The 26,281-nt window shown below is 51.8% G+C and overlaps 1 protein-coding gene across 1 annotated transcript; it reads left to right on the top strand.

Annotated features, from left to right (window-relative positions):
- The first annotated feature begins 1,127 nt into the window (after positions 1-1,127).
- On the top strand, positions 1,128-25,773 carry ADGRG3 (adhesion G protein-coupled receptor G3). The gene is made up of 12 exons (XM_021093918.2): positions 1,128-1,227; positions 6,303-6,465; positions 14,760-14,898; positions 16,143-16,289; positions 17,076-17,210; positions 17,702-17,741; positions 17,891-17,991; positions 18,155-18,267; positions 20,460-20,740; positions 20,902-20,995; positions 22,678-22,952; positions 24,717-25,773. Exons 1-12 carry the CDS (start codon positions 1,176-1,178, stop codon positions 24,827-24,829), a joined length of 1,653 nt encoding a protein of 550 aa, XP_020949577.1. The 5' UTR covers positions 1,128-1,175; the 3' UTR covers positions 24,830-25,773.
- Positions 25,774-26,281: the final 508 nt, after the last annotated feature.

Here is a 26,281-nt window from a genome sequence, read left to right on the forward strand (position 1 = left end):
TGACCGTGTGCTTTCCTGGCAGAGTGGCTTTCATCTTCTGATCTCGAAGTGACCGTAGGACCAGCCTGAGGACACTGGCCTCATCCGCATGGCTGGCTTCCTTGGGGCCATCAGAGTTGGGGCCCAAGGGGTGGGCCCTCCCGGGGTGGGCCCTCCCCTTCCCACATGCTGCACCCCACAGGGGTTCGTGACCCCCACTTCCTGCCTGAGCCATCTGGGATGAACTGGGCAATGACAATGCTTTTACAGGGGCAATTATCAGGAAACCATCGAGATAATCATGGCCATGCCCAGTGACTGGGCAATTCCACAGGCTCACCTCGTGCATTCTCCCCAGGCCGCTTGAGAAACTCGTAGCAATGGGCAGCTCACTCCGGCTCCTGCGGCCAGGAAGTGGTCAGAACAGGCGTCAGCCCGGGCCTGACCAACACCCAGGGCCCACATGCCTGTCCCCCGCCATCCTGCCTCTCCTGTTATTCAGTCTGGTGGGTCAAGGGTGGCCCCGGGGCGTCCAGGCCTGGCTCCTCCTCTCCTCCCAGGCCCTCTGCAGGTGTCGGCTTGAGCCTGTTCAAACCATAGGTATGAATGAGGGCGTGTGGACGCTTCTCCCACCCTCATCCTCATCTCTGTAACCAGGCTGTGTGCCTGGTGGGTTTCGGGTCTCGTTAAATACTGATATGGCCCTGGAGGAAGCAGCCCCATTGCTGTATCTGCTTTACAGAGGAGGAAACTGAGGCTCAGAGAGGCCCCCAGCTTAAGAGAGGAGGGTCTGAGGTGAGTGTGCCCGACTCCAAAGCCTGGGCTCATCATCCCGCCCCTGGGTCTGCCCTGGTGTGGGGGCCTCTGCGGCTGCTGGACCCCAGCCCCACAGCACCCACCCGGACGAAGCCCTGGGACCAGCACCCCTCGGCGGCTTCAGCAGCTGCTGCTGAGTCTGGCTCCCTCTACAGGTGGTCACGGGGTGGAGGGAGGCCAGGGACACTGCCATTCCCCACACTCACCTTTCACAACCCAACTGACGGTACCACGGAGGAGGAAGGGTGAGAAAGAGACCACAGGAAGCAGTGACGCGGTGGGGGTGGGGGCGAGGGTGGGGCAGCTCAGCAGAGCCTGGATCCAGAGGACACAACACGCAGCTGCAGGACTCTGGCCACCGTGGACAAGGCTGGCCAAGGATGGAGATGCCCAGAGCCCTGGGGGTCCTGCTCCTCCTGCACTTGGCTTCAGGTGAGCAGCTGGTGCCTCGCCCACTCTGCCCAGCCTGGGAGACCCGGGGATGGGGGGCAGGGAGTGGGGGTGTCTGATGCATGGCCTCTGAGTCGCCCACCCTGATGGCCACAGCACCGCTCTGACCCCTGGGTCAGTCCTGCTGTCCTGCCACTGTCTGGTTAGCACTAGTCTCGGGACCCCATTGCTTCCCCACGTCGCCCTGGAAATGGGGGCCTGGAGAGCGCTCCCCCTGCCCGTGCCTCAGGCTGTGGCTCCCTGATAGGCCCGGCCCTGGGACACGGGTGAGCCCTGGACCCTGGCCTCTGAGCTCCCAGGGAAGGGGGCTGGGACCCTCTGGAGGCTGAGGCCAGGCAGGGCCTGCACTGCCCTCCCCCAACCCCCACCCTTGCTTCCCATGTCATGCCAGCTCCCCCTCCCTGTCCCTGCATTGACCCCCCTGCGCCCCCAGTCCTCAGTCACCAGAGCTAGAAACGAGACTCTTCCTGCCCTTCACTCTCACTCAGCCTTGAACACGCCCACACGGTGGTTCTCCAGGGGCAGCGTGGGGGTTGCAAGGCCTTGGCCTTGCTGGCCTCTCTCCCCGGCTAGCCCAACCCCCAACCGGCTCCCCTCCACTGGGCCAAATGGTGCCCTTGGCCATGACCGTCTCGGGCAGAGGGAGGTGGCCCATCTCTGTGCCTTGTCCTCCTGTTTCCCTCTTGATTCAGTGAGTGGCCTGCACGCCTCCCCCGCTACCCCACCCCCGCCACCAGGATGTGTTCATGGCTTTGGGCATATGGATCAACCTCTCTGGGCTTCAAAGAATCCTCTTCTCTTCAAATGTTGGGAGATCTGAGGAAAGGCGCATTTCCACCTAGGGCTCAAAAGAGTGCGGAAAAAATGGCAGTGCTGTTTTGCGGGGGTTTGGGGGCGCTGATGCTTTGTTGGATTAATTAACTTAATGACCAATAAGTTAATAAGTTAAGTTGGTCTCATAAGGACCCTGGGCCCCTCACTAACATAATTCTCTGGTTGGGCCTTGAAGGCACCCCTGGTGATGGAGTTTAACCCATGGGGACGTGGGTGCCCTTGTTTGGCTGTTGAAACAGTGTGAGGAGCCCCGAGAGGTTTATATCCAGAATTAAGGCTCCTTCCATTGTGGATGTTTATAGGCAGTGGCCATGCATTCATTTGCTCATTCATTCATTCGTTCCAGAAGCAGTGATGGGGCCCTCTACAGAGAGACAGGGGAGCTTCAGAGGAATCCAGGATGTGTTGGGGGCCTGGCGGGAGGCAGATACACCCTTTAATAAAGGGACACTTTACAAAGGACACGCGAGGGCTGGCGTTGAGGAGAAGAGGCTGTGAGAAGAGAGAAGCAGGCCTCTTGGGGGGGCCCCGCAGGGAGAGGCGAGTGCTGCCCTGCCCTCTGACCCCCAGCAAGTGCTGCCCTGCCCTCTGACCCCCAGCCCTGCCCTCTGGTTCCCCCATGCGAACCCAAACTGAGGGGGGCCTTGGAGGGCAGCCTCAGGGCAGAGCGGGATGGAGAAGTGTGGGGCCCAGTCTGCAGGGGCGAAAGGGCAGCAACCCCACCCCCCAGCCCCCAGGTTCAGGCTCGCTCTCCTGTCTGGGCTAAATGCTGCTTCTAATGTCTTCCAAAAATAATTGCAGAAAAGATATTTCACAATCTTCTCCGCACCAGGTGTTTGCCAAGAACCTCGCAAACCTGGCAGCCCTGAAACCTCGCCAGGGCTGGAAGGTGGCGTTGTTAACACTCACCACAGTGCCCCCTGCCCCCAGTACCCACTGGTAACCCCTCAGGCAAAGAAGGCTGGGATTACAGTGAGAATGGCACCTCCTCCCCGGAGCTGACAGTCTGCTCCCCTCCTGTCCCCCCACCCTTCTCTGCTCTTCCTTCTTTCTCTTTTTCTCTCTGTCTCTCCTCTTCCCTCTTCTCTCTTCCTCTTTAGTTTAAGAGGCAAACAGGGATCATATGCTATACATTCTCATCCATCGTGCGCTTTTTCCCATTAAACAACCGGCCATGAATAGAATCTAACAGCTACTTACCACCTACTGATAAGCTATTTCAAACATTGTTAACATGTAGACCTAATTATTATAAAATCCACTTGAAAATGCCAGTTTTTTCACCCTACATTAACTCAACTTGTGTCTGCTCTTATCTTTAGGGTGTATTTAATTTTTGTCTTAAAATCGAGCTAGTTTTATTTAATGTGAAAGTAATATTGTACCTATTTTATTATTATTATTATTATTATTATTTGCTTTTTAGGGCTGCTCCCGCGGCATACGGATGTTCCCAGGCTGGGGGTCCCATCCGGGCTACAGCTGCTGGTCTACACCACAGCCACAGCAACGCCAGATATGAGCCGCGTCTGTGACCTACACCATAGCTCACGGCAAAGCCAGATCCTTAACCCATAGGGCAAGGCCAGGGATCGAACATGCAACCTCATGGTTTCTAGTCGGATTCATTTCCCCTGTGCCATGACAAGAAGTCCTGTTTTTTGTTTTTTTGTTTTGAAATCAAACACTTAGGAGTTCTCTTCGTGGCTCAGCGATTAACGAACCTGACTAGGATCCATGAGGAGGCAGGTTCGTTCCCTGGCCTTGCTCAGTGGGTTAAGGATAGAGCATTGCCATGAGCTGTGGTGTAGGTCATGAACATGGCTCGGATCCCGCATTGCTGTGGCTGTGGTGTAGACTGGCAGCTGCAGCTTCGATTCAGCCCCTCGCCTGGAAACTTCCATATGCCACGGGTGCAGCCCTAAAAAGCAAAAATAAATAAATAACTAAAAAAATTTAAAAATCAAACACTGGAGAACAGTGTAACAACATGAAAAGTAGATGTTTCCCTGCCCAGCTCACGCACAGTTCCTGGGGCTCAGTCGGAAAGGAAAGAGTGTTGAGATCCACACCCCTCCCCCCAGCACAGGATTCGACAAAGCAGTTCATGGAAATAGACATACACATAGATGCTCAAACTCCATCTTAAGTTAGATTGATATTCGGCTTTATCCCTCAGACTAGCACAAATTTGAAAGTTTGGTAAAGTCTGGGATGAGGAACATGAGGTAAATACCACTCTTGCCCACTTTGGGTGCCAGTGTAAATGAGCGTAGCCCTTTAAAGAAGGAAATTTGATAATTTCAAAATAAGGTTTTTTAAAACTCATACAGTTTGATCCAGAAATTACGAGGATGGGAATGTTTCCAATGAAAGTCTTTTTCTTTTTTTGTCTTTTTGTCATTTCTTGGGCCACTCCCACGGCACATGGAGGTTCCCAGGCTAGGGGTTGAATCGGAGTTGCAGCCACCGGCCTACGCCAGAGCCACAGCAACGCGGGATCCGAGCTGCATCTGCGACCTACACCACAGCTCACGGCAACGCTGGATCCTTAACCCACTGAGCAAGGCCAGGGATTGAACTCACAACCGCATGGTTCCTAGTCGGATTCGTCAACCACTGTGCCACGATGGGAACTCCCTTCAATGAATTCTTAATGTGAGCGGACAAAGATAGAAGCAGCATTATTCCAAATAGGAGTTCCCCTGTGGCTCAGTGGGTTCAGGACCTGGCAGTGGTCACTGGGTTCGATCCCTGGCCGGCCAACTTCTACATGCCACAGGTGAGGCCAAAAAAAAAAAAGTAAACCAAACAACCTCCCCCTAAACACCCACCAAAGGGAACCAATTGAAAAAGTATTGCTACACACATACACTGGAATAATATGCAAATACATAAAGAAGGAAATTGGTCCATATGTACTGAAAACTCTTCAAGATATATTGCTAAGGGATCCTCTTCGTGTAAAATTTGAAGTGATTTTCATAAAAAGACTTACATATGCATAGACTTTTCCTGAAAAGTTGTGCAAAAAGCTATTTTTTATGTGTGGTGAACTCTGGTGTGTGAGCTGGGAGCTGCAGGGAATTTTACTTCTCATTTTATGTCTTGTGTACAATTCAATTTTTTAAAATCTCTGTGTATGTGTTACTTTTGTTAACCGGTAAATATGTAGACACATCTTTCCATCCAGTGGAAACACATACATATATATAATCTTGCAGTGCAATTCTCACCTTCTGGAATAAGTAATACTGACTCAGAGTTCCCGTTGTAGCACAGCAGAAATGAATCTGACTAGTATCCATGAGGACGCGGGTTTGATCCCCGGCCTCACCAGTGGGTTAAGGATCTGGCATTGCCGTGAGCTGTGGTGTAGGTCACAAATGCGGCTTGGATCCCGCGTTGCTGCGTCGGCTGGCAGCTACAGCTCTGATTCGACCCCTAGACTGGGAACCTCCAAATGCCAAAGGTGCAGATCTAAACAGCAGGAAAAAAAAAAATACTGACTCTTTGAACACCTCCAATGATCTATGTCCTTAATGTACATGATCTCTGATTCTCCTCATGGCTTGCAAGGAAGGCATTATTCTCCCCATTTGGCTGATGAGATTGAGTATCAGAGAGTTTAAGTAACTTACCTGAGGTCACACAGCTCGTAGTGGCCCAAAGCTCCTATACCAGGTGAAAAGGAACTGAACTAGGAAAGCAAATCCTGGAGCCTTCAACCACCTGGTGGCCTTGCTCAGTTGCTATGCTTCAGGGAGCCTCATTTTGCTATATTCTAGATCTATCCCAGGAGGTACCCATCAGGGTTGTGCTGGACATATGGGAGGAGGCAAACCCAAAACACACTACGTCTAAGAGCTGTACCACGAACCATAGTTGCAAGGGCTTTGGAAAGTCGGATGTGGAACAACAGCAAAAAGCCAGGCAGCCTCCCTGGAGGAGGAGGTAAAGAGTACTTGCACTAACATGAGACCTGTTATCTACAGAGCCATTTGCCAAGCCTTCTGTACACACCTTACCTGGCCCTGTGAGATGGGAGGTAGTATCTCCTTTGACCTTGAGTCCAGCTCAAGTTCACACAGTTAATGTGGATGGATGGAGCTGGGGTTCTAGCCCACACCACTGGACTCTGGAACCCAAGCTCCTTCCTCCACCCCCCTGCCTTTGTGGCCTTTCCCCATGCAGTCCATTCATACTCTTCACCCCTCCCTTAGGTAAGAGAAATGTCCTGGCTGTAACTGAGCAGCCAAGAAAAGTCTGCGAGGGGCTCGACCATGCCAACCAGTACGATAACTTCGGCCTTGAAGACACGGCTAAGTGCTTCGCAAAGTGTACACAGTCGGGGAACGAATCCTGCAATCTGGGAAACTTGCAGAGGTAAAGGGCCCTCTGAGGTGGAGCAGGAACCTGCAGCTCCGGCAGGGGTGGGGTCGGGAGGCTGTCAGGAAAGGATGGAGCTACCAACCCACATGGCCCCAGAAAATGCTGCTCTCATCTCGCCCTTCCACCTTGCTTGACACCTGCATTCCTCCTGACCCACCCAGCAAGACCGTGTGATCCTGGGGATATAGAGGTGAATTAGCCCCTTTCCCTGTCACTGGGAGTTCTGGAGGGACAGACTTGGGCCCAAATGACTCTAGAGCACGAGCATACAGAAGATGGACAAGGCACTGGGTTAGCTCAAAGGAGGGAAATCTGCCAAAGCTTCCCAGAGGAGGCCACCCATGAAAGGGCTTTGAAGGCTGCGTAGGAGTTTTCCAGTTGGACTCAAGCAATGCCAGGGAGTATAAGCAGAAGAACTTTGGGGAGTACTGGGGGAGAACTACCATGCTTTCTTTACTGTGAAAGAGTAAAATGCTGGAGAGGGTAGCAGCTGGGAAGGTGGGGTGGGCAGGGAATCAGGCTGGAAATACCAGCAGGGACCGCAGTGTGAAGGGTCGTGTGAGCTCTACCAAGGTAGGAGGGATCAGGGCAATGAGATATATTTATATATATCTTTTGTCTTTTTAGGGCTGCACCCACGGCATATGGAAGTTCCCAGGCTAGGGGTCTGATCAGAGCTGTAGCCACTGGCCTACACCACAGCCACTGCAACGCCAGATCCGAGCCGTGTCCTTGGCCTACACCACAGCTCAGGGCATCACCAGATCCTTAACCCACTGAGCGAGGCCAGGAATCGATCCTGCAACCTCATGGTTCCTCGTTGCCACTGCGCCATGAAGGGAACTCCGGGCAATGATATATTTTAAGTTGAGAGAGAGCAGAGTCAACTTCGCATTTTAGAAATGTTTCGCAGGCTGCAGGAAAGGATGCGAGGGTGGGGATGAGCGACAGAGACGTGACAGGTAGGATACAGCTGCGGTGGTCTGGGTAAGAGTGAGGGCTGAACCATCATCACGAGCACCACCACCACCAAGACACCAATTGGCACTGTGCACCTGGTTGAGAGAGGTGGGTCAGAGACAGCATGTGATGTGGAATCAATGAGATTCAAGAGACTGGAAAGACCAAGAGACCAAGTGGTGTTAGATGAAGGGAGAGGAAAGTGTTTAGAATACAGCCTCTCCAAGAGTCACCTCCAAAAACGTCTCTGCCTTTCTCCCCTCCTCTCCCTTCCAATCAAAGTTACCTTCTGGAGACTCAGGACAGGCTCATATGCACTCAGTACATATGTGTTGGAAAAAATCAATGAAAAGGTCGCGTCTCAGCCTTGGTGTTAGGACGGCAATCTGACTGAGTGAGCATTTCATGGCCTGAAGACGCGCCCATCCCGTCCTGCAGCTGCTTCATGAGCTTCTGAGCTCCAAGCAGCTGTTCAGGAGGCTCCTCTTTGTGCTGCCTCATGGGGCCTTAAGCCTCTTGGAAAAAGTAGAGGCGCTGAGATCAGAAGGTGGACTCCGTTCCCAGCTCTATCACTTAACCAAGGTATTTCCTTTATCTTCACAATCCTATGAGATGGGTTCTCTTATCAACCCATTTTCCAGAGAAGAAAATTAAGGCCCCCATAGGTTAAATAACTTGCCCATAGTTACACAGCTGGTGAGTAGCAAAATCAAACCTCCTAGGTCTAGAAGGCAGCAGGGGAGGTGTTCAGGGATACTGACCAGGGTCAGACTGCCGGGGCTCACAAGTGGAAGTGGACTTTGGACAGATTAGCTTTCAGTTTCCTCATCTGGAAAATGGGGCTGAAATAACACATGACTTGTAGAATTACTGCAAGGATTTAATATGTAATTCAGGCATATTAGCTTATCACGATCTCACCAGCATTGTTGTTTTACTACTATTCCAAAGTTTTTGCTCTTGATCGCTCTCTTATACTTTCCTTCTGTTGAGATTAAAGGGAAAAATGCATGCAAGAGGGATTCGCAAAGAGTAGGAGCTCAATACAGTTGAGTGTTCTTTATTTTAATGACCTCTGATTATAAAAGTAATTTAGGAGTTCCTGTCGTGGTGCAGTGGAAATGAATCCAACTAGGAACACTGAGGTTGCAGGTTCTATCCCTGGCCTCGCTTAGTGGGTTAAGGGTCTGGCATTGCTGTGAGCTGTGGTGTAGGTCGCAGACGTGGCTCAGATCCTGTGTTGCTGTGGCTATGGTGTAGGCCGGCAGCTGTAGCTCCGATGAGATCCCTAGCCTGGGAACCTCCATATGCCGTGGGAGCAGCCCTAAAAAGAAAAAAAAAAGTAATTTATAGTCTTCATAAAATATTTAGAAAGTAGCTATAGAAAATTCCTTTTTTTACTATCAAGAGATTATCATTATTTTCACTTAGGTGTATTTCTTTAGATATATAGATATAAATACAACACATAATTCCTGTATCCATTCTACTATGTTGGTGGATTTTGGGTGGTCTCCAGTTTCTGGCTTCTACAAAGAGTGTTGCTATGAATATTCTCATTTGTGTATTTTGATGAATACATTGATGTATTTCTGTAAAGTATATTCCTAGGAGTGAAATTGGTGGGTCATAGGGACGGCATGTGATTAGCTTTAATAGAAACTGCCAGAGTTCCTGTTGTGGCTCAGCGAATGGAGGATCCAACTAGTATCCATGGGGATGCGGGTTCAACCCCTGGCCTTGCTCAGTGGGTAAAAGGATCTGGCATGGCCACAATCTGCGGTGTAGTTCACACACACAGCTCAGATCTGGCATGGCTGTGGCTGGCAACTGCATCTCCAGTTCAACCCCTAGCCTAGGAATCACCATATGCCATGGGTACAGCCCTAAAAAGACCAAAAGAAAAAAAATAAATAAACTTCCAAATAGTTTGTCAAAGTTCTTAAATCAAATTGCACTCTCAAGATCAGTGTACGATAGTTCTAGCTGCTTCACATCCTTGTCAACACTTGTTAGTGTCTGTTTTTTCATTTCAGCCATTTGGGCAGATTTGTAATGTAGCACTTTAGTGATTTTAATTCTTTTTTTCCTGATGACCATTGAAGTTGAACATCTTTCATATCCTTATTGGACATTTTGATATCCTCTTTATGAAATGCCCTTTTAAGTCTTTGGCTTGTTGTTTGGTGGGGTTGTTTGTGTTTATATACGCATCCTTTATCCACCACCCACACTACACCATAAAACTTTTCTAGCCTCACAGAAGGGTCCCTTATGCTCCTTCCCAGACAATAACATCCATCATGGTAACCATTATCCTAACTTCTAAACAAGCATTGGTTTTACCTGCACTCAAACTTCTTATAAATAGAATCATGCAGTATGTACTCTTTTGTGTCTTGCTTCTTTCCCTCGTCAACATACCAGAGATTCATCTATTTTTTGGTTCATGTGGATTTTTTAATGTAGCAATAGTTTGTCCTCATTGTTGCCATATAATATTCCAATGGCAGAGTACCACTATTGGTTACCTTCTCTACTTTTTTTTTTCTGCTTTTTAGGGTGCCACTCATGGCATATGAACATTCCCAGGGTACTAGAGGTCAAATCAGAGCTACAGGTGCTGGCCTACACCACAGCCACAGCAATGTGGGATCCGAGCCGTGTCTGCAACCTATACCACAGCTCATGGCAACGCTGGATCCTTAACCCACTGAGTGAGGCCAGGGATCGAACCTGCATCCTCATGGATCCTAGTTGGGTTCATTAACTACTGAGCCACGAAGGGAACTCCTATATTCTCTACTGTTGTTGAGTATTTCTCTTTCTTGTTTGAGGCTGTCTTCATCCTTTTCGCTGCTATAACAGAGTACCATAGACTGTGGGGCCTAGAAGCCCAGAAATTTGGAGTTCCTGCCGTGGTGCAGCAGGTTAAGGATTTGGAGTTGTAGCTGCAGCGGCCTGGGTTACTGCTGAGGTGGGGCTTCGATCCCCGGCCTCGCTCGGTGGCCTAAAGATCCGGCATTGCTACAGCTGTGGTGTAGGTGTGGCCTGGGAACTTCCATATGCCGTGGGTGTGGCTTAAAAAAATTAAATTAAAAAAACCACATAGTTCTTTAGTCCGGAAGTCCAAGATCAGGGTTGGGTTCTGGTGAGAACCCTCTCTTCTGTCTCTGACTCAAGCTTCCTGTATCCTCCCATGGCAGAAAGAGAGAAAAGACAGAACACTGGGGTCTCTTCACATGGCTACTAATCCTATTTGCGAAGGTTCTACCCTCATAAACGAATTACCTCCCAGAGTCCCTACTTCCTAATCCCATCCCGTGGGGGTTAGGATTTCAACATAAGAATTCAGGTTGAGAATGGAGGGAGGGGAACACAAACATACAGTCCATAGAAGGTGCTACTATGAATAAAGCTACTGTGGACATTTTTGCACAAGAGGAATTGTAAACAAGCACTGATATATAGTTTTCTGTGTGGGTGTATTGCCTTACATGCCCACCAGCAATGTGTAAGATTTCGAGCCATCCCACATCCTCATGATACTTAAGGTCATCAATCTTTTAAATGTTAGCCATTCTGGAAAATACATAGTGGTATCTTAATTGCTTTTATTAATTTTGATCGTTTTATTAAGGTACAATTTATATGCCTATACATTGGTGTATAGATATAATTTGGTGTTTTCATGTAGTGTGTGGAACCGGTGTCGCAACCTTTTTTTTTTTTTTTTTTTAGGGGCCACACCTGCAGCATATGGAGGTTCCCAGGCTCAGGATCGAATCAGAGCTCTAGCTGCTGGCTACAACCATAACAACACAGGATTTGAGCCTCATCCACACCCTACACCACAGCTCACAGCAATGCCGGATCCTCATGGGATTGAACCTACATCCTCATGGTTATTAGCTGGGTTCGTTACTGCTGAGCCACAATGGGAACTCCTACAATCATTTTAGAACACTTCCGTCACCCCCAAAATACCCTTGTACCTGTTTGCAGCCCATCTCTGCTCCCTTACCCTGCAATTGAATCAACCACTGATCTGCTTCCTACTCTAAAGAATTGCCTTTTATGAGCATTTTACATATGAGAACCGTACAATATGATGTCTTGGGACTCAGATTTTCTTCACTTGTCATATTTTAGGGTTACACCTATATTTTAGCATGTATCAATAGCTCCTTTTTACTCATTGAGTAATATTCCATTGTATGGAAATACTTCATGTTTATTCATTCACTAGTTGATAAACATTTGGGCTGTTTCCAGTTTGAGGTTATCATGAATACTGCCATGAACATTTGACTTCGAGTCTTTGTAGACAAATATTTTCATTCTTTTGGAGTATATACCTGGGAATGGAATTGCTGAGGTATACAGCGTATATTGTTTAGCTCAATTAAAAAAAAAAATGCCTAACTCTCTCAAAGTGGCTATATTATTTCCTTTCCCATCAGCAGTGTAAAAGGGCTGTGGTTTCAATACACTTTTGAATATTGTCAGTAATTTTGATTATAGCCATTCCATGGAGTGTGGGAGGTATTTTATTGTGGTTTTGAAACTGTACATCTCAGATTGGGACTCAAACCTATGGGCCAAGGCTCAAGCCCGGCCAAAGCCCAGATTGGGCTACTGTTTTTTTATTTAAAATCACACCCCTGGTCCCAGGACTCACTGAAGTTCAGGTTCTTTATGTTTTGGGGGCAGAAGAAATTCAGCAAGAGGCAAGGTGATAGGTCAGAAGTAGATTTATTGAGAGATGGGCAAAGTGTTGGCTGTCTCAAAAGGCAAGAGAGCAGCCATGGAAGAAACACACTCCACAGGCAGAGTATGGACCATCTCAGAAGGCAAGAGGCAAGAGTCTCCCACATATGGGGGTGGTGGTGAGTTTTTATGGGCTGGGCAATTTCATAGGCAAATGAGAGGGAGGATTATTCCAGTTATTTCCAAGAAAGGGTGAGAGTTGCCAGGAATTGGGCCACCCCCACTTTGGCATTTTGTCATTGGCCCAGGCCTGTGGGCGTGTCATTCCGCATCCTAATGTGTTAAGGAAGCTCAAGGTCCACTGGAGGTCAAACAGCCCACCTTCTTGGACCTAGTTTGTTCTAACCAGTTTTCTCATATCCTCATGGACCATGTCATTCTTTGAAGGGTTGTGCCCTGCCCCCTTTCTACCTATTCAGTTTTAATGTCATCGTTAGCATTTCACAGAAGGCTAACGATTTGAGCATATTTTCATGTGTTTAGTAACCATTTATATATTTTCTTTGGAGAAATGACCATTCAAATCTTCTCCTCTTTCTTTGTTTAGATTTTTTTAAAGATATAGAAAAGCTAGTATCAATTGGTGTAACTCAATCAGTGGATCTGGATAACCTCATCCCACTGTTTCTGACTGGATGTTCTAATGGCCTGATCCATCCAAACTCATTTGCACATATTTGCATGGTTTACTCTTTATATTGTACACTATGTTTTCTATGGTTTCCTTGGAGTTTTTTTCCTTGGTAAATGTGACTGTTCAAAAATAGTTTCCCTTTTTTTCTCATCCTGCACATCTATGCCTTTCTAACAGCCTGCATCTGGCTTTATCTGCTCCTGGTCCCCTTCTCTGCCATTGCTGCCTTAGCCCTCACCTGCTTGAAATTGCTTTTGAAGGGTGAGCAGCACATCTCAGGACCCCAGGCTTAGGAAAAGGGGCTGGCTATGGAGAGGTTTCAGTACCACGGAGAGCACCAAGGCAGGGATGGGGTGGGCTAAGGGACTTGCCTCCCTCAAACTCTTCAGTGGATGGTAAAGGAAGTACAGTAAAATAAATGTCGATTAAATTTGTATTCTGTGTGTTTCTAACACCAGCTCCGTTTCCATAAGTCAGTTCCCCTTCAGCTTCGTCTGAGGCTGAATTCCCAGTATTCAGTTCACATGCAATAAATGTGATTCAGTCTTCACACCACACAATGATCGTCCCAGAGTGTAGCATACGCAGAAGAATTTCTCCAAAGAAGATTTGCACAGACCAACAAGCACATGAAAAGATGCTTAACATCATTAGTCTCTGGAGAAGTGCAAATTAAAACCACAATGAGATACCACTTCACACCCACTAGGATGGTTATAATTGCAAACAAAACAGAACGAAGTGAAAACTCTCAAGAGTTGGCAAGGATCTAGAGAAATGAAAGCCCTCCTGCACTGGTGGGAATATAAAATGGGACAGCTGCTGTGGAAACGGCTGAACAGTTTTTCTTCAAGAAGTTGAACACAGAATTACTGTATGAGCCAGCAATTCTACTCCCGGGTATCCACCCAAAAGAACTGAAAAAAAGTTTCCAAACAAAAGCTTCTATGTGAAAAATTGCCTCTATTCAGAATATCCAAAAAGTGGAAACAACCCAAATGCTCATCAATGGATAAATGTGTAAACAAACGGTGCTACATGCATACAAAGGAATATTAGTCATCTATAGAAAGGGATGAGAAGTTCCTGTTGTGGTGCAGAGAAATGAATCTGACTGGTAACCATGAGGACACGGGTGCAATCCCTGGCCTCGCTCAGTGGGTTAAGGAGCGCTGCCGTGAGCTGTGGTGTAGGTCGCAGACGTGGCTCAGATCTGGCGTTGCTATGGCTGTGGCGTAGGCTGGCAGCTACAGCTCCGGCTCAGCCCCTAGCCTGGAAATTTCCATATGCTAAGGGTGTGGCCCTAAAAAAGCAAAAAAATAAAAAAATTTAAATTAAAAATAAAAAGGGATGAAATACTTATTCATGCTACAATGTAGATAAAGCTGGAAAATATGCTTAGTGAAAGAAGCCAGACACAGAAGACCAGATGTTATGTATTGCCATTTATATGAAATATCCAGAATGGACAAAACCATACATTAGTGGTTGCCAGGGGCTGGGGGAAGGGTAACTGCTTAATGGGTTCAGGATTTCCTTTTGGGGTGATGCAGATGTTCTGGAACTTGATGGCAAGGATGGTTACCCCCATTGGGGATATATTTAATGCCACTGAATTGCACACTTTGAAGCGGCGAATTTTACAGTGTATGTATTTTGTTACAAAAAAAGATAAACCCATGAAATACTCTGAAGGCTGCTGGCTGGAATCCCTCAGAACCAGCATCGGTCGCCCCCCTGCCAGCCCTCTTCTCCTGCACTGAACCCAGGGTCTTTCCTTTGATATTCTGGGTCACCCCTCATGCACTGAGAGCCTGATGATCACTGCCCATGGCCTCGCTTCCTGTCAATCAGGCTGGGGACCAGGTGAGGGTGACTCAGCCTGCAAGACCTTGTCTTCCCCTCATCCCGGCCCCTTTTATAGATACTGGCTGAGCTATGAGGTCCATCTGGTGGAGACAAGTCCAAAGGATACGGTGAACATGTCTTTTTTGAAAGCTCTTGTTCTGAACATCAGCACCAACATCTCGAAAGACCTGCACTTCTCCCTGGCCGCCTCTCAGGTGAAGGGTCCCCATCCCTACGGGCCGGCTCTGACCCTTCTTTCCTCAGGCACCCTTTGCAGAGAGAGTCAGGGTCTGTGCTTGGTGCCCATTGCCCCTGTCCATTTGGTAGTTCACTGCCCCCTGGCTCATGGGTGCTAGTGGGTTCACCGGATGAAAGCATCCTCGTAGCAGGGTGAGACATTCGGAAGATCACTGAATAATTGAGACTCTGTAGCTTGGATTCTAGTCCTGCGCCTCGCGCCACCTGACTAGGTATCTTCCGGGAAACTCCCCTCCCCTCTCTGTGCCCCGAGTCCTCATCTGTACAATGAGCTCAAAGGCTCCTCCAAAGTCTGGAGTTCCCACGAGCACGTGCACTCAGGGGACACGTTAGAAACCAGGTAAAGCCATGCTCAGAGGGGCTGCAAAGGGCTCACAGGTAGACTTTGGGTTAACACTGGTCTGGATTCCAATCCCGGCTCTGTCCCTTACCAGCTCTGGTGATCTTGGGCAAAATTACCTAACTCCTCCAAGCCTCGGTTTCCCCATCTGTAAAATGGGGGTAGTATCACCCACATTCTGAGTTATCAGGATGCTTTTGAGGCAGAACTAGATGGGACCAGGCTGAAGCCCCAGGGGCGCAGTGAGGTCAGAGAATGACCAAAATATGGTTGGTAAATGCCAGTAAAATTTAATATTTTGACCATTCTCAGCTTTTACAAAATCTGTTGTTGTCGGGTGGGGTGGACGTCACATTCAGTGTGAACTTTTGTCTCTGTTCTCTCTCTGCCTTCACTGTCTCCCTTCCTGTTGGCCTCATGCTTTCTATCTATTCCTGAGTGAGAAGCCAGGCACCATCACCACAGCCCTACATGAGCACAGTGGGGGTCAGGACCCTGGCACTAAGCACGTCACAACTGACCTCCATCCTTGCAAACCGAGCTTGTCTGGGTGTTGTCCTCTCACAGCCCACTTTCGACCTGGCAGGTGGTCACGCGGCACCTCGCTGGCTCCATTCGACATATGGGCAAACCGGGTCTCCACCAGGGCTGTGACTTAGCCAGGGGCTAACAGCCTGGACAGAGCAGAGCTTAGACTGCGCCTGCCCCGCGGTGTCCTGCCTCTCAGAGCTCGTGTCCTCGGGTGCTGCCCCTCCACCTGGCCTGCCTTGGTTTCCCCTCCCAACTGGGGGAGTGGCAGGACCTGTGTCGGGGGCTGGGATCCTTGGGGAAAGACGAGAGCGGCTGGGTCTGTGGTTGCAGATTCCAAGGCAGGTGACGGAGGACGAGCACCAGCACCCCGACCGGGTCCGGCTGCCCAGGAGCCTTTTTGAATCCCTGCAGGGCAGCAAGCCGACCGTCCGCTTGGCCATAACCATCTTGGACATTGGTCCAGGGACTCTCTTCAAGGTGAGGAGAGGCCTGATGGGGACTCAGGGTGGCTCAGAGGTTTGAAGCTCAGTTCACCAGACCATGCTTGCCCTCTCCGGGATCGTCACTGTGGGACCTGATGGGGAGGGAGGAGATGATAAGCCTCTGGACAATGTCCCTGCGGCAGCCCGCAGTCATCCCACACCCCGGGGTCTAGGGTCTGCGAACCGCAGGCTCATGCTGGTTATACACGTTCCTCTGTTTGGACCTCCCCCCACCATCAATGCCTTTGGACTTGTATGCGTATCCCAAGTGAGTTATGTCCCCCGTGTGTCCTTGCGCGTGCGCAAACGTGCCTCTCCTTTCTTATGCCTGGTACACATGTGCTCATGTGTGTGCTGGTGTGACCCTGTGATATTTCCCCTTGCAAATGTGTACCAGGTGTGTCCCCAGAGGTGTGTGTCCACTCACATGGGGACATGTGCTTCCCTGAGTGCTGGTGTGTGCAGGTGCTCACCTACCTGTAGGCACCCATTGCCCCCTCTCTCCCGGCTGATCTTCTTTCCAACCCTGCGCTCCTCCAGTTAAGGGGCCAACAGTGGAGCGCCACCAGGCACGTGGCTTTGTGGCCACTGTCAGACCCTCCCTGGTCCAGCCCAAGCAGGGGACTATGGGGAGTAGCAGGAGGAAAGTCGCCCACAACCTCTTACCCTCTGGCCCCAGACTTGGCCCCAAGGCAAGGGCCACAAACCCTAGAGGCTCCCAGGAAGCCTCTCCAGGGTTGTGCAGCCTGGCCTCTGACACCCTTCCCCTGTCCCTCCCCAGGGCCCCCAGCTCAGCACGGCTGACGGCAGCAGCGTGTTGAACAACCGCCTGGTGGGCCTGAGTTTGGGTCGCATCCCTGTCACCCAGCTGGCCGAGCCTTTAGAGATCACCTTCTCCCACCAGCACCAGCCTCCCGTGAGTTCCTCGCCCAGGCCTGGCACTTCCTGGGGGCAGACAGCGGGGTGGGCACCCCGGGCATGTGGACAGACACGCAGGGGCTCTGCACCCCCTCCTTCCCACCTCCACTCCGGGGGAGGCCTTTAGGACCAGACACCCAATTGTGCCCAGGGACACGTGCCCCCCAGGGACCACCTTCCCTGCGCTCACAGAGGTGCGCAGGGGACCTGGCAAACTCACATGCACGCACATGCTTTGCACATCCTCCCACAGGACGCTCCCCTCAAGTCACGTGCCCTCAGCCATGTGACCCTTCCCCGACACCCCCACACGCTGACCCAGGACGCATCACATGCGTCCCGTTGCTGTGTGACCACAGGCTGAGCCCCGCGTCTCCCCGGGGCATGTGTGTGCGGAGACATGCTGTCCCCTCCCGGTCCCCGCTCGGCTCTCCCTCCCCTCTCCCAATGCCCCCTGCCTCGCCCCTGACGCCCCATCTCTGCTTTTAGAACATGACCCTCAGCTGTGTGTTCTGGGATGTGAACAAAGGTAGGACCGAGAGGACCTTCCTGGGTAAGATGGGGGCGGGGGCGGGGGAGTGGGGCTCCTCAGGGACAGGACTCCACCTGCAGGACCCTCCCGCTTTCTTTCCCCCCACCTCCCTTTCCCTGCCCTCCACTCCGCTCCCCTCCTCCCAGGGTCCTCAGGAGACTGGTCATCCAAGGGCTGCTCCACAAACCTCGGCGCCAACAGGACCGTCTGCCGCTGTGACCACCTGACCTTCTTCGCCCTGCTGCTGGTAACAGCCCCCCTGCCCCGATCCCGGCAATGCCCCTGGGGTCAAGGCCACTGGCTTGGGGCCCGGGAGGGGCGGTTCTGCTGCTTGGCAGGGGTCGGTGCCTTTGGGGAATGCAGACCTGGCCTCCAACGGATGGGGTCCTCACTGCGGGCATCACCCACAGAAGCCGATCTTGGACAAGGTCACCGTAAGGGCCCTCACGCGCATCTCCCAGGCTGGCTGTGGTACCTCCATGATCTTCTTGGCCTTTTCCATTGTCCTCTATGCTCTCCTGAGGTCAGTCACTCTCATCCCCACCCCACATCTCTCTCTTGCCCTCAAGGGTGGCATCGGAGCAGGGAAGAAACCAGCAGGATAGTGTGAGTTGTACAGCATTATACGGATACTGTCTCCAAACCTGAGTTTGGTCATCCACGGAATGGGATTGGAGGTTGAACGGTGTCTGGGCTATTTCAGCTGCAAGTGATAGAAACTCAGCTCAAACGGGCTTAAACATAGTCAGGAATGGGCGGTTCTTGTAATGGAAAAACCCAAGATGATCTCACGTCAGGTGTGGTTGGATCCAGGGGCTCAAAAGCTGTCCCCAGGGCTTGGTATCCTCTGCTTCTCCCAACTTCGCTTTCTCCTTTGTCCATCACATCAGTTAATTTCTCCACACTCAGGGGCCTTGGGGAGCCCCAGGCTTGCTTCATAGCTTCTTAGCTGCCTGGACAGCTAACATGCTAAGATAAACCCCAGAAATGAAATCTCTTAAAAAAAAACTATTTTGAAACAATTATAGACTAATAGGAAGTTGCAAAAATAGTACCTAGTGTCCCATGGTTCCTTCATCCAGCTTTCTCAGTGACATCTTTCTACAACTGTAGCACAATCTAAAATTAGGAAATTGACATTGCTACAGTGCTACTAACAAGAATACAACTTTCACCATTTTTCACATGCATTCATTTTGTGTGTGTGTGTGTGTGTGTGTGTGTGTGTCTACGTGCGTCCATACACACAGGACTGGCTAAGTCATTTGTAGGGCCTAGTCCACAATGAAGATATATGGCCCTGTGTTCACAAATTATTAAGAATTTCAAGATGATGACAACAGAGCATTAAAACAAGCATAGGGCCTTCTGAGTGCAGGGCCCTGCAGAGGTCACACACTCGGGAGGCTGAGCCTTTGTGTGTGTGTGTGTGTGCGCACTTTTATCACATGTATACCAAAGTCAAGTTTTACCGGCCTTAGACCACGTGCCCATGACTGAACTGGCCGCTGTGGTTAACGGATGGATGACACTGATTGGCCAGGTCAGGTCACGTGCCTGTTTGTGGGTCTGAGCTAAGCCATGGGCCAACCCCTGACCCCAGACTTCACAGCTGAGAGTGAGGAAGTGGTCCCCTCAGGGACACCTGGGGCTGCTCCTGCAGAAGGAAGGTGGCTGCTCCAGAAACAGCAGAGGCTGCTGCAGCCTGGGCCGAGGCCCTCCGGGGCCCTGGTCATGGCTCGCTCCCAGTCCGGGCCCATCCCCCCTCCTCCACATGCTGGTGCCATTTGGCCCTGGGCTGCAGCCCCCACCAGCCCCACCACCCCGTCTCAGACCCAACCGTGAGTGTGCGTGGTGCCCCCCCTGCCCCCATCCCCCAAGCCCCGCCTCCATCCCTAACAAGCCGAGAGTGGGGGTGCCAGGAGGAATTGTCACCTGCTCCCAAGAGTGAGGCCTGGCCTCTCAGGTGAGGGGGACATCATCCCTCCTCTCTCCCACCCCACCCCGAGGCAGCCCTGAGCTCCCACCTCTCCAGGAAGGGTCCTCCGGAAACTGATTTGCTAGGAATCCACAGTGGAAACTCCGCAGAGGGAAGTGAGTCCTGGGAAAAAGCCCTGGGCTGGGAGCCTGGAGCCCCTGCCCTGCTCTGTGACTCTGAGTCCCTGTCCCTCTCTGAGTCTCCCCCTCCCCTCACCCCTCATGTTCTAGGCCTCGTGCTTTGGTGCCCTGTCCACTGGACCAATGCCTCCAGGGCCTCCTCCTGCTCCTTGGGCTCAGCCCGAGGGCACAGCCTGGGGAGAGATGGCAATAACCAGAGGATGGAAGTCCCGCCCCACTGCTGGGAAACTTCCAAATAAGCTCGGGGATGAGTGCATTCAGAGACAGCCTTCCCAGAGGGAACACCCAGGGGGATTTTGAAGGTGGAGCAGGGACAAGCATTGCGAGCAGAGGGAAGAGCATAGACAAAGTCTGGGAGGTGTGGAGAGGCAGAATGCATTCAGTCAATTGCAAGTTCTGCTGTTTGGCTATAGCCCTGAATCTAGGGATGAAGCCAGCAGGGTCCAGAACCCCCAGGGCTCAGCGGGTCGTGAAAGGGCTCCTGACTTGAACCCGAGGGTGCTCACACTCTGGCTTCCAGCAGGGGTGGAACAGAGGAGGTTGGATGGAAAGGCCTGGGTGCCCCTTGCAGCCTCTTACTGGCCCTTCTTGCCTCAGGTTCTCTTGGCAGAGGTTCAAGTCTGAAGATGCCCCCAAGATCCACGTGGCCCTGAGCATCAGCTTGTTTCTCCTGAATCTGGCCTTCTTCATCAACGTGGGGCATGGCTTGATGGGGTCCGATGCCACCTGTTGGGTCCGGGGGGCCATCTTCCACTACTTCTTGCTCTGTGCCTTCACCTGGATGGCCCTGGAAGCCTTCCACCTCTACCTGCTCATCATCAAGGTCTTCAACACCTACTTCGGGCACTACTTCCTGAAGCTGAGCCTCGTGGGCTGGGGTATGTGGCTCTGAAGGGGCAGGAAGGGCACCAGCCTGTAGCGGAGGGGCAGCCCCCCTCTCTGATAGGCTCAGGGGCTGGGGGCTCAGCAGCTGGAGGGGGATTTGGAGGAAGATGTGCCAAGGACGCCATGCCAAACCTCCTCCCTCTCTCGCCCCCAGGTCTGCCTGCCCTAATCGTCATCGGCACTGGCAGTGCCAACAGCTATGGCCCCTATGCCATCCGCAACAAGGAGAACATCATTGTGCTGGAGCTGTGAGTGGTGGCTGTGGGAGCCTGGGGGATACCAGGGCCCTGGGGGCACAAACTGGGGCTGGAAGGGAATCCTGGGAAGACAGATGAGTAGGTCAAGGCTCAGGATCCTCAGATCCAGCTAGCTCGTGGCCTGGAGGGGGAAACTGAGGCCCAGAGAGAGGAGCTGAGAAGGAGAGAGAACTGGACCAGGAGGCAGGAGGCCTTGCTCCAGCCTGCGTCACCCCCAGCCCATATGGCATCCTTGGGCAAATTTTAAAAGGCATCCCCCCATTCCTCTGACCTATCATGCCAGATACGCAGCCTGATGCACAGAGAGCGAGCTGAATTTCAGGCCCCGCCTGCCCCCCAGCCAGGGGCCCTTGCGCAGGGCACAACCTGCCCTATATTTTGCAGCAATTCTGGCTCTACGCAGACTCTGCCTCTGAGTTGCTGTCTGACCTTGGGCAAGCTCATCCTCTCTCTGAGCCTCAGTCTCCTCATCTATGCAATGGGGGGGCCAATCCACAAGCTCTTTGGGGTCTTTCACTCCTGCAGTGCAGGGGACAGCGGGGGCTGAGCTGAGCTTGTCCCAGGGCGCCCACCTGAAGCCCATGGCTGTGTGCTAAGAAGATCTAGTGGGCCCTTGGTCCTGTCCCCAGGACCCCAAATGTAGGGGCCCCAGGGGCTGGGCAGGTAACATGAGCGTGTGCAGAGGTCTGGATGGGGACAGCAGCAGACCAGCAATCCCATGCCAGCCTAAGGGCAGCTGATCTCTGTCTCTCAGGAGGGTGTACACGGAACTGCCAGGTGTGTATGACTTTATGAGAAGCAAAACTCTGAGTATTTATGTATTTATGCCAAACCTTCCACTTTTATTTATTTTATTTTATCTTTTTGCCTTTTTTTTTTTTTAAAAAGTGGCCCCATCCATGGCATATGGCAGTTCCCAGGCTAGGGGTTGAATCAGAGCTGCAACTGCCAGCCTACACCACAGCCACAGCAACGCTGGATCCAAGCCGTGTCGGCAACCTACACCACAGCTCACGGTAGGGCCAGATCCTTTAACTCATTGAGTGAAGTCAGGGATCAAACCTGCATCCTCACGGGTCCTAGTCAGGTTCTGATCCATGGAGCCATAACAGGAACGCCCAAACGTTCCACTTTTAAAAGTGTGGTCATTAATTCAGTTTTGTTTTTTTTTTTTTTTTTTTTTTTTTGGTCTTTTTGCCTTTTCTTGAGCCGCTCCCACGACATATGGAGGTTCCTAGGCTAGGGGTCTAATCAGAGCTGTAGGCACAGGCCTATGCCAGAGCCACAGCAACGCAGGATATGAGCTGTGTCTGTGACCCACACTGCAGCTCACGGCAACGCCAGATCCTTAACCCACTGAGAGAGGCCAGGGATCGAACCCGCAACCTCATGGGTCCTAGTTGGATTTGTTAACCACTGTGCCATGATGGGAACTCCATTAATTCAGTTTTTTTACAACATAACGTGGGACAAATGAAATCTGTCTTTGGGATGAAAATGGCGCTTTTGCCCTCATTGGTCTAAAGAGACAGCTGCCTGGAGCCTCGTGGCAGCACTTCCCCCAAGAGAGCGGTGGGTGGGTGGGTGGGATGGGAGGGGAGATGGCAGGAGCCTGCCCCGGGCTTGCCCTCATGGTACTTCTTCCAGTCTCCATGGCCATCCATGTCCTCCAGGTGCTGGTTCCGTAAGGAGACCGCCCTCTACGTCACCGTCCATGGCTATTTCCTCTTCATCTTCCTCGTCAGCGCCGTGGTCCTGGCCCTGGTGGCCTGGAAGATCTTCACTCTGCCCAGTGGCGTGGCGGGCAAGGAGCGCAGGACGAACTGGAAGAGGGTGCTCACCATCCTGGGCCTCTCTAGCCTGGTGGGCGTGACGTGGGGGCTGGCCATCTTCACGCCCCTCGGCGTGTCCACCATCTATATCTTTGCACTGTTCACCTCTCTGCAAGGTGAGGCTCCTGGGCCGGGGAGGTGATGGGCTGCCTCGGCTGCACCAGGGGGTGTTGGGGTGCTTTCAGGAAGGTGGTGGGTGGCAAGAAACAGAAGTCTCCTCGGGCTAGCTCAAATCAAGGATGCTGATTTTAAATATCCAGGGCTCCCCCCCAGGAGTCCAGAGCAGGAAGCCCAGCTAAGCTCCTGGGAGTGGGTACCAGGGTCAGGGAAAGCCACTAAGAATGAAGCAGGTACATTCTCCATCTTTTCTTTTGGCGTTTCAGGTAGTCTCTCACCTTCTCTTGGTGGAAGTGTCTTCATTCTTCTTTCTCCTGGCCCATTCCTACCCATGACCCCTGACTGGCTGCCCAGTAGTGGCCACCTTATGCCTATGTGCCCTTCCAAGCCCAGGGACCACAGCCTGATTCAGTCTCTTCCACCTTCCTAGGAGAGTCAAGGATCTGACTGGGCCATCTTGGGTCAGGTGTCCAATCAGCTGTGACCAGGAGGGCAGGGTCATGTGATGTGGTGACCCCGTGACAGGAACAGAGTCTAAGGAGCTGTGGAGGTGGGGAGGAAGTGGTTGGGGAAGGAAATAATTGATAGGTCTGCTCCCTGCCCCCACATGGTCCTTCCTCTGACACCCAGCAAAGGGACAGCTGCCCAGGGTGCAAGTGGGACACGGTTTCCCTGCCTGTTCCTGTCCTCTTTGCTCCTCACAGTCCCATTTCATAGATACAACTTAAAGAGGCATCACAGCCTGAGTGTGAGGGAAAAAGCGGAGAGAGCAATGAAGAGGGTGCACCTTGACTCCCAGTCCTGTCCTGTTCGGAGGAGGCACTAGGAGTCCAGGGGTCCTAGATCCAGCAGGTGCAAGCCCACAAGAACACAGCTGGCTCCCAGTGGCTCAGGAGACATGACTTCATGGTTGGCAGCACGGGGGACGAGCAGACCTGGGTTCAAATCCCACCTCCATTCACCACCCCAGAGCATCTCTCCGCTCCTCTGAGCCAGTCATCGTGCAGCTCGGATAATTCTCACCCAATGTCATGATAAGTGACTGAGATAATGTGTGTGTGTGACACAGCAGGCCCTCCAGAGATGGGATCTGGGTAAACAACAACAGAAGTCATGATTATTAGGCCATCAGACACTGTCCCCTGATGAAGAATCATGCGTCCACATCTGAAAAGTCCCAGGGGTTAAGGCCTGGGGAAAGATGCCCTTTGAAGTTGGGGATTGTGTCATTATGCTTTCTGAGGTTACCCTGAGAATTAAGTCTGAACATTTTACTGCACTGAGTTTTTTCAACAGAGTTATTTGGAATTCCTCTCTTCCTCTCAAACAGAGCCTGGTCCACTTCACCTGCCCTTGAACTCTTCTCAGTATTTTTATTGCCGTGTAGGGTTTGGGTTGTGAACTCCTTTTAAAGACACACAAGCTATTTTGCTTTTCTTTCCGTGTCTGTCCTTATTATACTTTGCACACCTTCCCTCTTCTTCTTGCTGAAGCGCATCCTGGCATAATCCTTTGTAAGAGGCGCAGTGGTGTTTTTTTTGTAGGTCTGAAAATTCTCTTTCTTTTAAGTGACAGATGTGTGTATAGACTTTACTTCAAGGACTCGCGTTTGCATTCCCAAAATATCTGTTTGCTTCTTTTTCAGGAGTAGGTTTCATCTTTTTGGCCTGTTTTTTTCTATTCCTTCCTGAGCTGCGGTGGAGCTGTTTCTCCTCTGTGTGGCTGGCAGCCCCGGCTCACTGAGGCCCTCTTCTCCCTGGCAGGTGTCTTCATCTTCTGCTGGTTTGTGGTCCTCTACCTCCCAAGCTGGAGCACCATGACCTCATCCTCTGGGACTGCCCGCAACGACCAGGCCCCCATCGTGTCTCAGGAATAGGGGGCTGCTGTGTGGCCGGGCCGGGCAGGCCCCATGTGCTGGACTCGGTTCTGATTCCCTGTGTGACCTCAGGGGCTGGCAGCCTCCCTGCCTCCTTTGGGGCCCTGCACATCGTGACTGGGGAGCAAGGCGATGGGATCCAGGTTGGATGCAGCCTCAGAGGTCCTGTCCAGATACGCCTATGGGTCAGAGCGTTCACACATCCATGATGGCAGGAGGCTAAAGTTCCTATAATCCTGAGACTCCTGCCAGCACAGACCAACAACCACCCCCGGCCTTCAGAGCAAAGCGCCCTGTCACCTTCTGGTCTCAGGAAGGGCCTGAGCCCAAATAAGGAAATCCGTCACTGGCCTCTTGAAGGAGCACCCCCCCACCGCCACTCCCCTTCCTTCCTTCCCCTTGTCACTGCCCTCCCCCAATTCCACCCCTTGGCTGCCTGTACCTGGTTGGGGGGGTGGACACTCAGCAGGCCGTCATTCCCTCAGCCTGGGAATGGAGGTTTCTTCGTGGTGGGGGAGGGGGTCTGGTCCTCCCATCCAGCCTGCCCCTGGTCTCAGCCCCTCTCACCAGGGCCCCCTACCCCTAAGGGGGCTGCCAGCCCTCTGAGCTTTGGGGACACTGCATTTCAAAGGGTACCACTTACTCAGCAGGTAGGATACCTCCAGCAGATGCCCCCAGGCCCTACTCTGACTGTGCTGAAGGTGTCCTGACCTCTGATCTCCTGACTCCCTGGGGTGGAGGGCAAGCGGTCCAGGACTCTGCCTAGCTGAGGGCTTGAGCCAGCACAGGGGGGCTGGGCAGGGTAGACAGAGCATGGGCCTTTCTTCTGGCATCAGCTACTATAGAGCAGGTGGGCCCTTTGACAGCTTCACTCGCTCACCGGTTCAGCCCAGCCCAAGCCTGGCATGTTTCAGGCCCTGAATAAATATGTGTTGATGACCAGATGGATGTGTGAGTTTGGCACCAGCCTGATGAGGCCCTGAGCCAGGGGGATGCCTCAGGCCAGACCCAGCTGGGTTTGTCACTTCTGGTGGCTGGCCTGGTAAAGAGACAGAAGGAGTTCCCGCTGTGGCTCAGATGTAACGAACTGGACTAGTATCCATGAGGTTGTGGGTTCGATCCCTGGCTTCGCTCAGTGGGTTAAGGATCCAGCATTGCCTTGAGCTGGGGTGTCGGTTGCAGACTCAGCTCGGATCCCACGTTGCTGTGGCTGTGGCGTAGGCCAACAGCTGCAGCTCCGATTTGACCCCTGGCCTGGGAACTTCCATATGCCGTGGGTGTGGCCCTTAAAAATAAAAATAAAAGAGATAGTAGAGAGAGAGGTAGAGATGTGGGGGTGGGGGTGGGGGAGAGAATTAACAGGTAAATCGACACAAAGAAAACAAAAGGACAGAGAGGAACAGATGCAGGGAGTCACCGGCCCCCTGGCCTGGCCCAACAAGGAGGGCAGAC

Source organism: Sus scrofa, chromosome 6, assembly GCF_054392235.1.
Source record: "Sus scrofa isolate SSC_HxYL_T2T_F1_AM1 chromosome 6, Sscrofa_HxYL_maternal_Yorkshire_Landrace_v2.0, whole genome shotgun sequence".
NCBI classification, from domain to species: domain Eukaryota; kingdom Metazoa; phylum Chordata; class Mammalia; order Artiodactyla; family Suidae; genus Sus; species Sus scrofa.